This window comes from Bos taurus, chromosome 18 (genome assembly GCF_002263795.3).
Source record: "Bos taurus isolate L1 Dominette 01449 registration number 42190680 breed Hereford chromosome 18, ARS-UCD2.0, whole genome shotgun sequence".
NCBI lineage: Eukaryota > Metazoa > Chordata > Mammalia > Artiodactyla > Bovidae > Bos > Bos taurus.
In genome coordinates this window covers 25,882,543-25,895,551 of record NC_037345.1, presented here as the reverse complement: position 1 = coordinate 25,895,551, position 13,009 = coordinate 25,882,543, and the positions used below count along the sequence as shown (strand labels likewise).

At 50.2% G+C, this 13,009-nt stretch overlaps 1 protein-coding gene across 3 annotated transcripts; it reads right to left on the bottom strand.

Annotated features, from left to right (window-relative positions):
* TEPP (testis, prostate and placenta expressed) lies at window positions 1–7,225 on the bottom strand. 3 transcript variants are annotated; one of them, XM_059876987.1, is made up of 8 exons: window positions 7,073–7,225; window positions 6,074–6,332; window positions 2,970–3,031; window positions 2,573–2,747; window positions 2,101–2,162; window positions 1,814–1,878; window positions 1,430–1,462; window positions 1–163 (listed from the first exon to the last, which is right to left on the bottom strand). In XM_059876987.1, exons 2-8 carry the CDS (start codon window positions 6,294–6,296, stop codon window positions 133–135), a joined length of 651 nt encoding a protein of 216 aa, XP_059732970.1. In that variant the 5' UTR covers window positions 6,297–6,332; window positions 7,073–7,225; the 3' UTR covers window positions 1–132. The 3 variants fall into 3 exon arrangements, with proteins under 3 accessions (XP_059732970.1, XP_024834373.1, NP_001289602.1); XM_024978605.2 differs by having other exon boundaries at window positions 6,074–6,315; window positions 7,078–7,225; NM_001302673.1 differs by having other exon boundaries at window positions 7,078–7,184.
* Window positions 7,226–13,009: the final 5,784 nt, after the last annotated feature.

Genomic DNA, 13,009 nt, shown 5'->3' with positions numbered 1-13,009 from the left:
GGGTGCCTCCCTGTGGAGTGTAAGGTTTATTTCTACTTAGGGAAATGGGTATGGCCACCATATACCCTTGTCCTGCTGGGGAACGCAAGTGGCACAGTTAGGCAGCCCGGGTGTCAGCCTCCTTTTCACAGATTAATGCCAGGGGGTCAGATAGTTGACACGACTGTGAAAAGAAACATGGGTGAGATGGGGGCCTCCAGGGTGTCCTGGGGAAAAAAATCAGTTTGTCTTTCTCTAGGTATTCCTCACAAAACCTATCTACCTGCCTTCAAGGCTCTGAAAACAGCTTCCATCCTGTCTCTTACGGCTCAAGAGCCTTCACTGGCTCCCTATTTCCTTTCATATATTTTTGGCTCATCCCTTTGATTTTAAAGCCCCATTTCCAATTTGCCTCATTCTTATCTCCTGTGAATCGGACTCATTTTTCAATCATTTAGTGAACCTACTCTGGGAGGCATTATATACTAGTATAAAAATAGATAGCATTCCCTTCTATGTGCAAGGGTAGGTGAGAGAAGAGAAACTTTCATCAATGTGGCATTATAATGCAATAGTCTGTGTGCTCCAAAATAGAGAGGGATGCACATGAGGTGACCCTCTGGAGGGGGGTGGTTTGAGTTGGAGGGGAGGGGCAGAAGGTCAGAGAAGACTTCAAGAAGGATGGGACATCTGGGTTGGGCTTTAAAGAGTAAGGAGGAGTTTTCCAGGTAGAGATGGAAGGATCATCTAGGCGCTGAAACAGCACAAGCAAAGATGTGGAGTGCTCCATTGTGTGGGTGGTTTGGGTTGCCCCCAGGAGTCTGGTACCGCTGAAGTGTAGGGAATGGGACTGGAGAGGTGGGAGCCAAGTTATGAAGGTGCTTGAGTATCTCGAATTCTCCTATTGGGAACACTAGTCCCAGTCCCTACCACCTTACCTGCCTCCTGGAAGGCAAATTCTTGGCTTTTTCCAACATATTCCTTATACATCTCTTTACTCTTTCCGCCCCTGCTCTTTGTCCAGGTAAACCCCCACCCCGCTACTCCCCATCTTTGTCTTTTGTCCTGACTGGGCCAAATCGAGTGGACACGAGTTTGAGCAAACTCCGGGAGATGGTGAAGGACAGGGAAACCAGGCGTGCTGCAGTCTACGGGGTCGTCGCAAAGAGTCGGACACGACTGAGGGGCTGATAACTGCTCCCTCCACCTCCCAATAGGCTGCACTTTTGCCTGGAGAGGATCTCTCTAGGGGGAAGCCCTTCGAATCCTCTTGACATCACCCAGGAGGGTACAAATACCCCGGGAACTCCCACAAGAGGCTCTGCGAGTGGAGAGGGATCTGAGCATGGCCTGAGGACTGTGGACGCCAAGCGCCGTCCCACCGGAGGCGTGGCCAGATGGGGCTGGGCGGGACGGGGTCATTCCCCGCCTCCTGCAGTTGGGGCCTTACCTGTAGTTGGAGCCGAAACGTCGGAAAGCATTCCTGAAATAGAGGAGGGTGAGGCCGAGGCGGAGAACAGTGATCCTCTTTGGGAACCGCCACGTCGGGAGGTGCCATCCCACCAGAATTACACTGCACCTTCGCCCCACCCAAACGCCTCCACTCTGAAAGGGTGGAGTTGCTAGGGACTGGATGACAAGATGCTCCGTTTGGTAGGAATTAAACATTTACTCATTTTGAAATTGCAATTTTCTTGTGGTATTTTGGAGCCAATCGATGCTTTCGAGGTCTCACATTTTCAAGGGCCACTTGGTATGTGCTGGTGAAAGCTGCCAAGACCCCAGCCTCCTTCCCAGGTATGGGGTCCCCCGGGGTCTGTGCGGGGTCACTTACAGGGAGTCGAAAGGCAGGGGCTTCTGTCCATAGCGGTCCAGACTGGGATTCTGGTTAAGACAGAACTGGGGCGGGCCAGAGGGATGGGGGTGTCTACTGAGGAGGGGGGGACACGGACATCGCCCCTCTCCGACGCCCCAAACATTGCTGACTGCCGGAGATCTTGGCCTTCTGGGCTGTCGGAGACCTTAGTCCGGGTCTCTTCTCCCCCTCCCCGACCCCCGTGTTAGCAGCTCCTCCTCCACCCCGGCGTCCTCAGGGACCGGTCGGCGAGCAGCCCTTCCTACCCGCCAGCTCTGGGTCACCTCCGGCTTCAAGTACCGCACCGCATAGCCGCTGAAGCTCTCGACTGCGAAAAGACCGCTGGTCTCCGGCCCCACACCCGCCCTGAGCAAGCCGGCGCCCCGGCTCTTACCTGATCCCCGCCCCTAGGTCAAGACACGCCTCACGCCCGCTCGAGGAACCAGTCCCACCTCCGGACTTTGTTCCGCCTGCCCTCCACCTCCGCCCCACTGGCTCCCACTGCTCGGACCTGGCACCGCCCCCTCCCCAATATAAGCCCCGCCTCTGTAAACCTCAACCGGTCCGCGTGCAGCACCCTCTGAGTGCCGCGGCTGCTGCTAGTCCCCTGTCTTTTTCAGATTTCACCCAGGAAGCCCCCTGCTCTTCTTTGGTCAGCGCTCGGGGTCCCAGCTCTATGGACCCAGCGGCTCAGTTGTCTCTCCCGCCCTAGGGCATCCTCCGCGCGGTTAGACTGACCCTTCTTGCTCGCGCAGGGCAGCTTAAACTCTCCCGCGGAGGACACGAATCGGGACCAGTCCTCGATGGCGCGCGTGAAGCAGGGCCAGTCGACCCTGTTGATGCCCGGTGCGATGGGAGCCAGCTTTCCCTCGTGGTACCTGTTTCGGAGCCTCTGGCCGGTCTCCGTGATGTCCTGCCAGGAGGAAGGAAGTCAGGGAGCCGGGCGCACTCGAACCATCTGACCCAGGGGGCTCCCGAAGCCCCTCAAAGAGATGGGAAGGGCAGGGTAGGGTCCCAGAGAGGTAGCTGAGAAAGTGAGCGGAATGGAGATTGGGACCGGAGGTGCTTGGTGCTGGGTGCACAGAGGACCTTCTGGTCCTCTCTCCAGGGCAAACCAGGGAAAAAGGACGCTCACCAAGCACTGCAGGGGTTTGTTGGGGACACCGAGAAGTGTGAAGTAGGCATTATCAAAGTCATCTGAAGGAGAGAGAGAAAGGGAGAGGAGTTAGTGCAGTTATCAGAAACAGGGTCATTGCCATACATTGCCAGAGGGGATAATAAATTAATTTGAGCCTATGGAAAGAAATTGGCATTATCTATCAGAACTATAAATACACATATATTTTGACCCTATACTCCTACTTCTGGGAATTTATTCTATTTTATATTTTGCACAACTGGGAAATGATGTGGGTATAAAGTTTACTCATTTCAGCGTTGTTTGTATTATAATAGAAAATGACTGGAAAAAACCCAAGTGTCTGTCATTAAACGACTGGTTAAATAAACCATGATGCATCCTCACTATGCCTTGATTACAAATAAAGTTCTTGATTCAAGAACTTCCAAGGTACAGAAGAGTATATGCCATGTGCTACCTTTGTCTTTAAAGACTAAAATTGAGACGACTGGAGGCAAACAAGAATATACATTTAGGTCATCACCTAACCACGTCATCAAACAGCACCACTAATAGTCTGTTTGATGTTAAGCGCCCCCTGCCGAGCCATCATGGCAAATATGGCATTCAAAACTTGAGAAAGCTTTTACAGTCAAGCCTCTACACCTAATTCCTGGTTTACAGAAACTAGACTATCAAGGTAAACAACACTGTAAGGAAAGAACTACTCAAATTCACTATGTAAGACTTGTCTACAACACAACTGTTTTGGATTTCTTAAAAAGTCGATATTATGAGGGAAAAATGGAAAGTGGTTAGATTGGTTCTAGACTAAGGCCCAAGAGACATGACAAGCAATTGCAAGGCACAATCCTAGATCAAATCCTGGTTCCAAAAATGTTTTAACAGTTGTAAAAGACATCTTTGGGGATAATTGGGGACATTTTAATATGGACTGAATATTGGATGTTAGGGAATTATCTTTAACTTTCCTAAATGTGATAATAGTAGGGAGTCATGTAGGAAGTTGTTTTTATCACTGGAAACTGATTGCTAAAGTGTGTGTGAGTGTGTGTGTGTGTGTGTGTGTGTGTGTGTGTGTATGAGAGAGAGAGAGAAAATAAATATGGCAAAACATTAATTGAAGCAGGTAGAAGGTAATAAATGTTCAAAATATTAGTCTTTCAACTTTCCTCTATGTTTGAATATGTTCGTAATAAAAAAAAAGTTGGAGAGGAAAAGAACAGATTTGTATTTGCCATAGTAAAGAATGAAAAGATACACCAGGAACTCAGAGTGGTTACTTGTAAGTGAGAATGAGGGGAATGAGGAGGAGCAAGAATTTTTAAAAAGTGCATTGTTATAACATTTTGAACCTGTGGCTCCATTGCCTTGATTAAAACTTACTTGCAATAAAATGCATATCTAAATCAAGAGCTCTCCCTATAAATCTAGATTCCTGGCTTCTCCTGGGAACTAGGAAATTGGTAGACCTGTGCTGACCCTTCCCACACAGCAGTCAGGGGGGACCCTATAGCTGCTCCCCTTTATAGAGGGGCGGGTGAGGGGGCCCCACCTCACTTTCACCCCACCCCCCACTGCTTCCCTACCCACTTCCCCTATTTGTGTTTTCCCTCTTGGCCCTGCAGGGGTCTCTGTGGGACCTCTGGAGAGCCCCCTATCCTCTCTGACAGGCTCACTCCATCTGTCACCCAAGCCTGAACCTGGGTGTCACCCTGGACTCCCCACTCTTACCCCTCTACTTACACTGGTACCAAGTCCTATTCCTTTATCTCCTAAATACCTTCCAAATCTCTCCCCCATGTCCAAGACATAGTCACTACCTCCTGAAGGCTGTGGTCCCTCCCAGTGTCCTAACCACTAACCCCTCCCTATTATCCACTTCTAGTCCCTCTCGGTCACCCCCTCCCTGACACCCCAATGCTCAGACCTCTTTCCTATTTAAAGTCTTCAGGGGTTCTTATCTACCTCCCAAGAAAGTCCAGATTGCTGAGCTCAATGACAGGGCCCTCCCTGAGCTGTGTTCCCCACACCACCAGCCACAGCTCCTGCTGCCCCCATGTACTTTGTCCTTGGGCCCAAACAAATCCCTCAAGTTCACCTTGAGCAGCTTTTCCCCTCCAGGCCTCGGTATCTGCTGCTCCCTCTAGCTAGAAGGCCTTTGTACAAAGTACAAACTCAAGTACAGACTCAAGTACAAAGAGGGCAACGAATAAATGTGCTGAAATGCATGCATGTGGGCATCTGTGTGACACCCCTATCTCAGTGCCCAAGCTTCTCAGCCAGTGAAGAGTTCTTCCTTAGCCCCGTGTAGTCCTTAACCCCAGAGGCTTCCATGTTCCCCTCTCTTTCATGACAGGTATCTTTCTCTTCCTTTTTCAAAGGGAGAGATAACTGGGCAGAAATTATTACTGCTGTTATTATTCTTCCTCTTCCTGCACTGCTGACCTCTGCTGTTCTCTCTCCATGAATAACAACATTATTGTTGAACACATAGTATGTGCCAGGCACTACTCTAAGGACTTCTCATGCCTTATCTCACTTTAATCTCACAATTTAATCTCACAAAGTTAATCTCAAACCAGTTGATCCTAAAGGAAATCAGTCCTGAATATTCATTGGAAGGACTGATGCTGAAGTTAAAGCTCCAATATTTTGGCCACCAGATACGAAGACATCACTCACTGGAAAAGATCCTGATGCTGGGAAAGACTGAAGGCATAGGAGAAGGGAGCAGCCGATGATGAGATGGTTAGATAGCATCATCGACTCAATGAACAAGAATTTGAACAAACTCCAGGAGGTAGTGGAGGACCCCCACAGGGTTGTAAAAAGTCATTCCTGACTTATCGACTGAACAACAACAATCTCCCAATAGCCCTGAGAGGCCACCCTGTTAGACTTCCCATTTTACTGATAGGAAAACAGAGGCTCAGACCCAGAGGATTCTCAGGCAAGGAGGAGCAGAGCTGGGACTAGTCCCTCTAAGCCTTTCATCTGCCACTCCTGGCTTCTCCCTCTGAGATCTTTCTCCTCCAAACCATCCACACCTTCCCCTAAGACCCCGAGGGGCCACCGCAGCGCCCAGGTGGCCCAACCTTTGCGGCAGTAGGTGGTGGACTGGCAGTGCTCGTCGGAAAGGCAGGCCTTGACAGAGTCCATGTCCATGCGGCGCAGGCTGGGCAGGGCCGGGTGGTAGAGCTGCTGTTTCACGCCGGCCAGCTGGTTGCGCCGCCGGGGAATGGGGAGTAGGATGGCTGGGGATGCATACACGTGGGTGGAGCCATCCTCCCAGGGCACCAGGTCGATGATGCGGGCCATGGCTGGGTGGTGGAGACACCTGAAGCAGACACCCTTCTGTGTAGGAACACAAACTTGGCCAGTGCTGACTTGTCATCCAACAGGTATTGAGCACCTACTGTGAGCCAGGAGCTGTGGTGGGGTCAGGGACACTCAGAAACACACAGACACACACAGATACACACACACTCACAGAGCATGTGCTAAGGGCTCTGGCAGAGGTCCGTACAGGAGGGGGTGTGTGGAGGGAGGCTGGGGCTGGGGCTTTCAGGGAATTGTCTAAAAGAGATGCTATTTGTGTCTATTCTGCAATAATGAGCAGGAAGCAACAGCAGCAAGTGGGTTCAGAAGTGAGCTCAGCCTGCCTCTGGGTAATTAATTATGGATTTCTGGCATTAGCTCAGGTACCTGGCATTTACTCAACATTCTACAGGGAGACATGGGGAAGTTTTAAATAAGGGGAGAAACATAATGGATATGAAGTAGAAAAAATATGGCTGGTTCTCCAGCACTCCCTTTTAAAAAGCAGATATTCCCAGAGCCTTTGAGTCATTTAAACTTCAGTCAGAATTTGTTGAGTCCGGTTGCTTCCTTTCTGACCCTAGTGGGAGGTGAGAGATGGAGGAGGGCAACAGGGAGGTGGATAGGAGGAGAGAGGACCTTTAGTGGGGAGAGGGCATGACGACGGGATGGGGAAGCTGCTCCAGGGGCTGGGCCTTCGAAGGGAGGGACAGGGAACAGGAGCAGTGAGAGGAGGGGGAGGGCGACCCCTTGCCCCCCATCCACCTTTAAAGTACCTCACCTGCAGGCCACCAGCCACAGGTGCACAAGCTTATAGAGAATTTCTCCTTCCTTGCCTGCTCAGTGGGGAAGAGAGGTAGAGAGATGGGCCAGGCCCAAGTGCCTTATGAGACAGGAGAATCAAGGGACATTCTGCAGAGACAATGCCCATTGTAGGCTCATTGTGAGGGCACCAGCTCCTTGGCAACCGTGGCAACCACAGGCTCCGAGGAGAAGAGCCTGCTGCCCTCTTGGGTCCTTACACTGGCCCCCTTGTTCAGCCTGCCTGAAGGTTGCTTGTCTCTGGGGCTCACACAGGATGGGCATGTTGAGAAAATCAGACAAGGAGCTGGGGCTTCCTGGGGGTAACCATGGTAGGGCTGGCCAGGGCAGGCTGTGTGACCTTAGACTAGTCACTGTCTCTCTCTGGGCCTCAACGTTCCCATCTGTGTTAAGCAAGGGTCCTGGGCCCTGTCAGGAGGGGTATCTGAACTGGCAGGGTGTTTCTCTCCTTGCAAACCTCAGAGAAGAGGGCACTGCCCTGCCTGCCAGTCCTTGAGGCTCCAGAGGTGGAGATTAGTGGCTGCCAGGATCCAGGGTCAGCATAAGGGGATCAGTGAGATTGGTGGCCTCAGCACGACAGGGATTAGCAGGTGATACTCCACGGCCAGCCCCCTGTAGGCCTGCAGCTTCCCTCCCACCTTCCCCAAGCGAGGTCATGAGGGCCTAAGCCAAGCACCCTGAAGTGGTCAGAACCACTGCGGGAGATCCCTGGGCAGCCAGTGGTTACGACTCAGCGCTTTCACTGCTGTGGACCTGGGTTCAGTCTCTGTTCGGGGGATTAAGATCTTTGCAGATTACATAGTGCAGCCAAAAAAAAAAAAGAATTACAGAAAGTGGGAAATCCTTCCAGCCCCATGAGGGAACCCTGTGGAGACACTAACTTATTTGCATATCTTGGCATGTGCTTTGCATACACCTGTCCACTTGCTGAGCCTAATGGGCTGTGGGACCCCTGCTGTGAGATTCCTGTAGGATTTGGCTCCCTAGCTACTCCTCCTCAAGTGTAGTGTTCCATCCAGCCCCCAGAGCAGCATCTCCAAGTTCCACCCCTTAGAGAAAAATTTCCTAGAGTTGACTTCATTCACCACCTCATTGAAAATTTTTCACTCTTTTAAAGTTAAAAATTTAACAAAATCCAGGGGTTCCTTGACGGTCCAGTCATTAAGACTCTGCACTTCCAATGCAAGGGGTGTGGGTTCAGTCCCTGGTTGGGGAGCTAAGATCCCGCATGCCTCCCAGCCAAAAAACAAAACATAAAAAAAAAAAGAAGAAACAATACTGTAACAAATTCAATAAAGACTTTAAAAATGGTCCACGTTAAAAAAATCTTAAAAAATAACAAAATCTAAAAAGTGCTTAAATATGTAATATAACTCATAATTACTGGACTTCCCTGGTGGCTCAGAGTGTAAAGCATCTGCCTGAAATGCGGGAGACCCAGCTTTGATCCCTGGGTCGGGAAGATCCCCTGGAGAAGGAAATGGCAACCCACTCCAGTATTCTTGCCTGGGAAATCCCATGGAATGAGGAGCCTGGTGGGCTACAGTCCACCGGGTTGCAAAGAGTCGGACATGACTGAAAAAGTGAGACTTGTAACCACCAGTTGAGGGGTACTACTTGGCAAAACAGTGTAGCAGTCTCTTGAAACATGAAACATAGATTTACCATGAGTGTGTGTGTGTGCTAACTCGCTTTAGTCATGTCTGACTCTTTGTGACACCATGGACTGTAGCCCTCCAGTTTCCTCCACCCATGGGATTCTCCCGGCAAGAATACTGGAGTGGGTTACCATTTCCTTCTCCAGGGGGTCTTCCCGACCCAGGGATCGAACCTTTCATCTCTTGCATCTCCTGCATTGGCAGGTGGGTTCTTTACCATTAGCACCGCCCGGGAAGCCTTAAATTTACCATATGACCCTGAAATTCTACCCCTAAGAATCTTCCCAGGAGAAATATATGTCCACACAAAGACTTGCATGCAGATGTTCATAGAAGCATTCATTATAATAGCCAAAATATGGAAACAATTTAAGTTGACTAATGAATAGATAAACAGACTGTGATATATCTATACCATGGAATACTCTTGGGAATGAAAAAGGTAAGAATTATGAAAACATGCCACACTGTGAACGACCATCAGAACATTATATTAAATGAAAGAAACCAAATACAAAAACACTCTACACATTATACAGTCCATCTGTGTGTGATGTCTAGAAAAGGCACATCTTTAGAGACAGAAAACACTTTAGTGGTTGCCTGGGCCTGGGGGTGGGAATGGGGAGTGACTAATGAGCATGACGGAGGCAATGGCACCCCACTCCAGTACTCTTGCCTGGAAAATCCCATGGACAGAGGAGCCTGGTAGGCTGCAGTCCATGGGGTCGCTAAGAGTCGGACATGACTGAGCGACTGCACTTTCCCTTTTCACTTTCGTGCCATTTCGTGTGAAGGAAATGGCAACCCACTCCAGTGTTCTTGCCTGGAGAACCCCAGGGATGGGGGAGCCTAGTGGGCTGCTGTCTATGGGGTCGTCGGACATGACTGAAGCGACTTAGCAGCATCAGTAGCGATGAGCATGAAGGATCTTATTGGGGGTGATGGAAATGCTCTGAAGTAGTTTATTTTTTGAAAGTAGATGTGGCATTGTCCAGTCAATTTACTAAAAATCATTGAGCTGTACACTTAAAATGGGTGAATTTTATGGCATACAAGTTATACTACGATAATGTTTTAAAAAATTGAGGTCAGCTAAAGAAAACATGTTAGAGCCCTGCCAATCCCTAGGAGCTTCCACAGCCCCTTTTCCAATCCCACCTCCTGAAAGAAGTAACCAGTCTGGTGGCTGAGTAGTATAACCACTGCTTTTCTTTTTTTCATTCCTAAGATTTTTTTCAATGGGGACCATTTTTAAAGCCTTTATTGCATTTGTTACAATGTTGCTTCTGTCTTATGTTTTTTGGCCCTGAGGCATGCAGATCTTAGTTCCCCTACCAGGGATCAAACCCACACCCCCTGCATTGGAAGGTGAAGTCTTAACCACTGGACTACCAGGGAAGACCCCCTCTGCTTCTCTTTGTAGTTTCACTATCTACGTTTGCAGCCATATAGACAAGACAGGCTGATAATGCTCTTTCTGAGCTTTGTATGCACAAACCATTGGGATCTTTTGAGTCTGGCTTTTTACTATCTGTGTATATTTTTAGGAGAGTCATCCAATGGGGGTGTGGCTGAGCCCCATTCACTTTCCTCACCCTAGAGCCCATTACTCTTCAGCCAGGCCCACCTGACTCTGCCCACTGCCCACGCTTCATGCTCCAGGTTGCCCAGCCTGGGGGCACAGCTCAGCCTCTGCTCACCTGGTGGTCCCAGGAGACCACTCCTCTTCCCAATACACTCACCTGTCTTGGCTGCAGCACACTCCACTTCTTGGTCCTCCCACTCCCTCCCCAGCGGCTCCTTCAGTTTCCTTTCCCAGCCCCTCTTCCTTTTCCCCAAATCACACCAAGCCAGTGTGCTCCAGGCATCATCTTTGGTCCTTCTCTTCTTTACACTGGATTCAATCAGTCCTGCAACTTTAACTGTCATTTACAAGCTGAGCTGATATCTCCAAAATTTCTATCTCCAGGCTCTCCTAAACTCCAACCCCACCCCCCTCCCCACCCCTGCCACCACCGCAACACTCACACACCTCTTGCTACCCACTGCACACTTCCACTCGGATGTCTCTCAGACATTGTAACCAAGTGGAGCTCATGACTTTCCCCCAAAACTCTTCCCAAGCTGAATACCCTCAATACCACCCTCTTCCCTCCTCTCCCCTTTGCTCTCTCCTGCCACCCTAGTCCAAGCCTCATCATCTCTGCCCTGGCCTCTGTTGAGAAGGTGTCACCGATGATATAGGCCATCACTTGGGCACCCAGAAAGAGTAGGAGAGCTGGCTCTTCCTAGAAGGGGTCTGGCTGGAGATGCCTGGGGGAGGAGCGCTGATCCCCAGCAGCCAGGTATTGACAAAGCACGGCCGGGGCCACCTTGAGCTCTGCCATTGGTGTCCAACCTTGCTGACAGAAAGAGCATCCTCTGATACCAGTTGCCTTGCGGGTGAGTTGCATATCTGAGTTTTAGCATAAGAAGGACAGCCCATGGGTCATCCAGTCACAAAGTGGCTTGCTCCTCCACTACCTCCTGACTAGTTTCTTGCTTCCACACCTGCCCACCAGAGAGCAACTTCACAGATTGTGTCCGGCCCCTGTTCTAAACTGAACCATCGTGGGCTTCCATGGGCCATCAGCTAAAACCCAAGCTTCTGACTGTGGCTTACAGGCCCTACGTGATTTGTGCTGGACCTCATCTCCTACCACTCTCCCCTGCCCCCACTAAGCCCCTGGTCCCACTTTGTCCCTCAGGGGCATCCAAGCTTATTTCAGCCTCAGGACCTCTATTCACCCTTCCAGTGTCCTCTATCTGAAACACCATTCACTTAAATCTTACGTCTCAGCTCAAATATTTGCCTCTGCGTAGAGGCACCTATGCCCACCCCCACCTCATACACGTCTCTTTTCTGTGTGTTTCTTTCATGGCACTCAGCATATCTGCAATATTTTTAAATTCATTGTTAATTTTTTTATTTCTGAATCTTCCGTTGGAACAGAAGCTCTGTGAGGGCAGGTCCGATTTCTATCTTTCTCAGTGTGCAGGGGCTGGCACACTGCCTGGCACACAGGCAAGGTTGAGAAATGTTGTAGATAATCAAGTCAAGTCCCCTGTTGTTCAGTCGCTAAGTCATGTCTGATTCTCTGTGAATCTGTGCACTGCAGTACACCAGGCTCCTCTGTCCTCCATTATCTCCTGGAGCTTGCTCAAACTCATGTCCATTGAGTCAGTGGACTCATCTTCTTTTGCCCTCTTCTCCTCTTGCCTTCAATCTTTCCCAGCATCAGGGTCTTTTCCAATGAGTGGGCTTTTCCCATCAGGTGGCCAAAGTATTGGAGCTTCAGCTTCAGCATCATTCCTTCCAATGAATATTCAGGGTTGATTTCTTTAGGATTGACTGGTTTGACCTTCTTGCAGTCCAAGGGCCTCTCAAGAGTCTTCTCCAGCAAAATTTGAAAGCATCAGTTTTTCAGTGCTCAGCCTTCTTTATGATCCAACTCTCACATCCGTATATGACTACAGGAAAAACCATAGCTTCGACTCTACAAATTGTTGGCAAAGTGATATCTCTGCTTTTTAAGTCCCCTGCCTTTTGCTAAACAGCCCACCGCCCTGCCCCCCACCCAGGTCCTGTCACCTCACTGAACCCCTTTGCACTGGGTCTCTGTTCCTCTCCCCTTCTCCTCTGAGATCACCATCTCCCCTCTAGGGTATGACTTCAGTTCAGGAGGCTGGCTTGAATGCGGTCAGTCCTTTGATCCTCCCTAAAGGCCCAGCCCTGGGACTACAGCCATTCTGATGGATCCCAAGGCAGGGGTGCTGAGACCCTGCCCAAGCTACAGAAGATTCTGGGACAGAAAGACCCTGCTTGAGTCCCTCCATTAGGGCTGGAGAGCTGGGATGTGCCTGCTGCCACTGCTGACTGAGACTGATGAGCCCCTGTCACCTTGAGGAGTCTCCCAGGGTCCCCTGGGGGCTGTAAGCAGTTATTCTCCTACCATCACTAGGTGGGTTGGCCAAGGTCTATGGGGAATCATGATGCCCCAACCAGGGTCGCGTAGAGCTCCTTCCCTGAGGCCCAGATCCCTGCTGGCCCCTGGGGGGTTGCTGACAGCTCCCTTGGCATCGATTGCCTCTCTTCCACCACCACCTCCCCACCCTCTCTAGAGTCTCCTAATCCTTTGCACACGGCCCTGCTGCTGCCAATTAATCCCCGCTGTGTCTGAGAGGCCATCC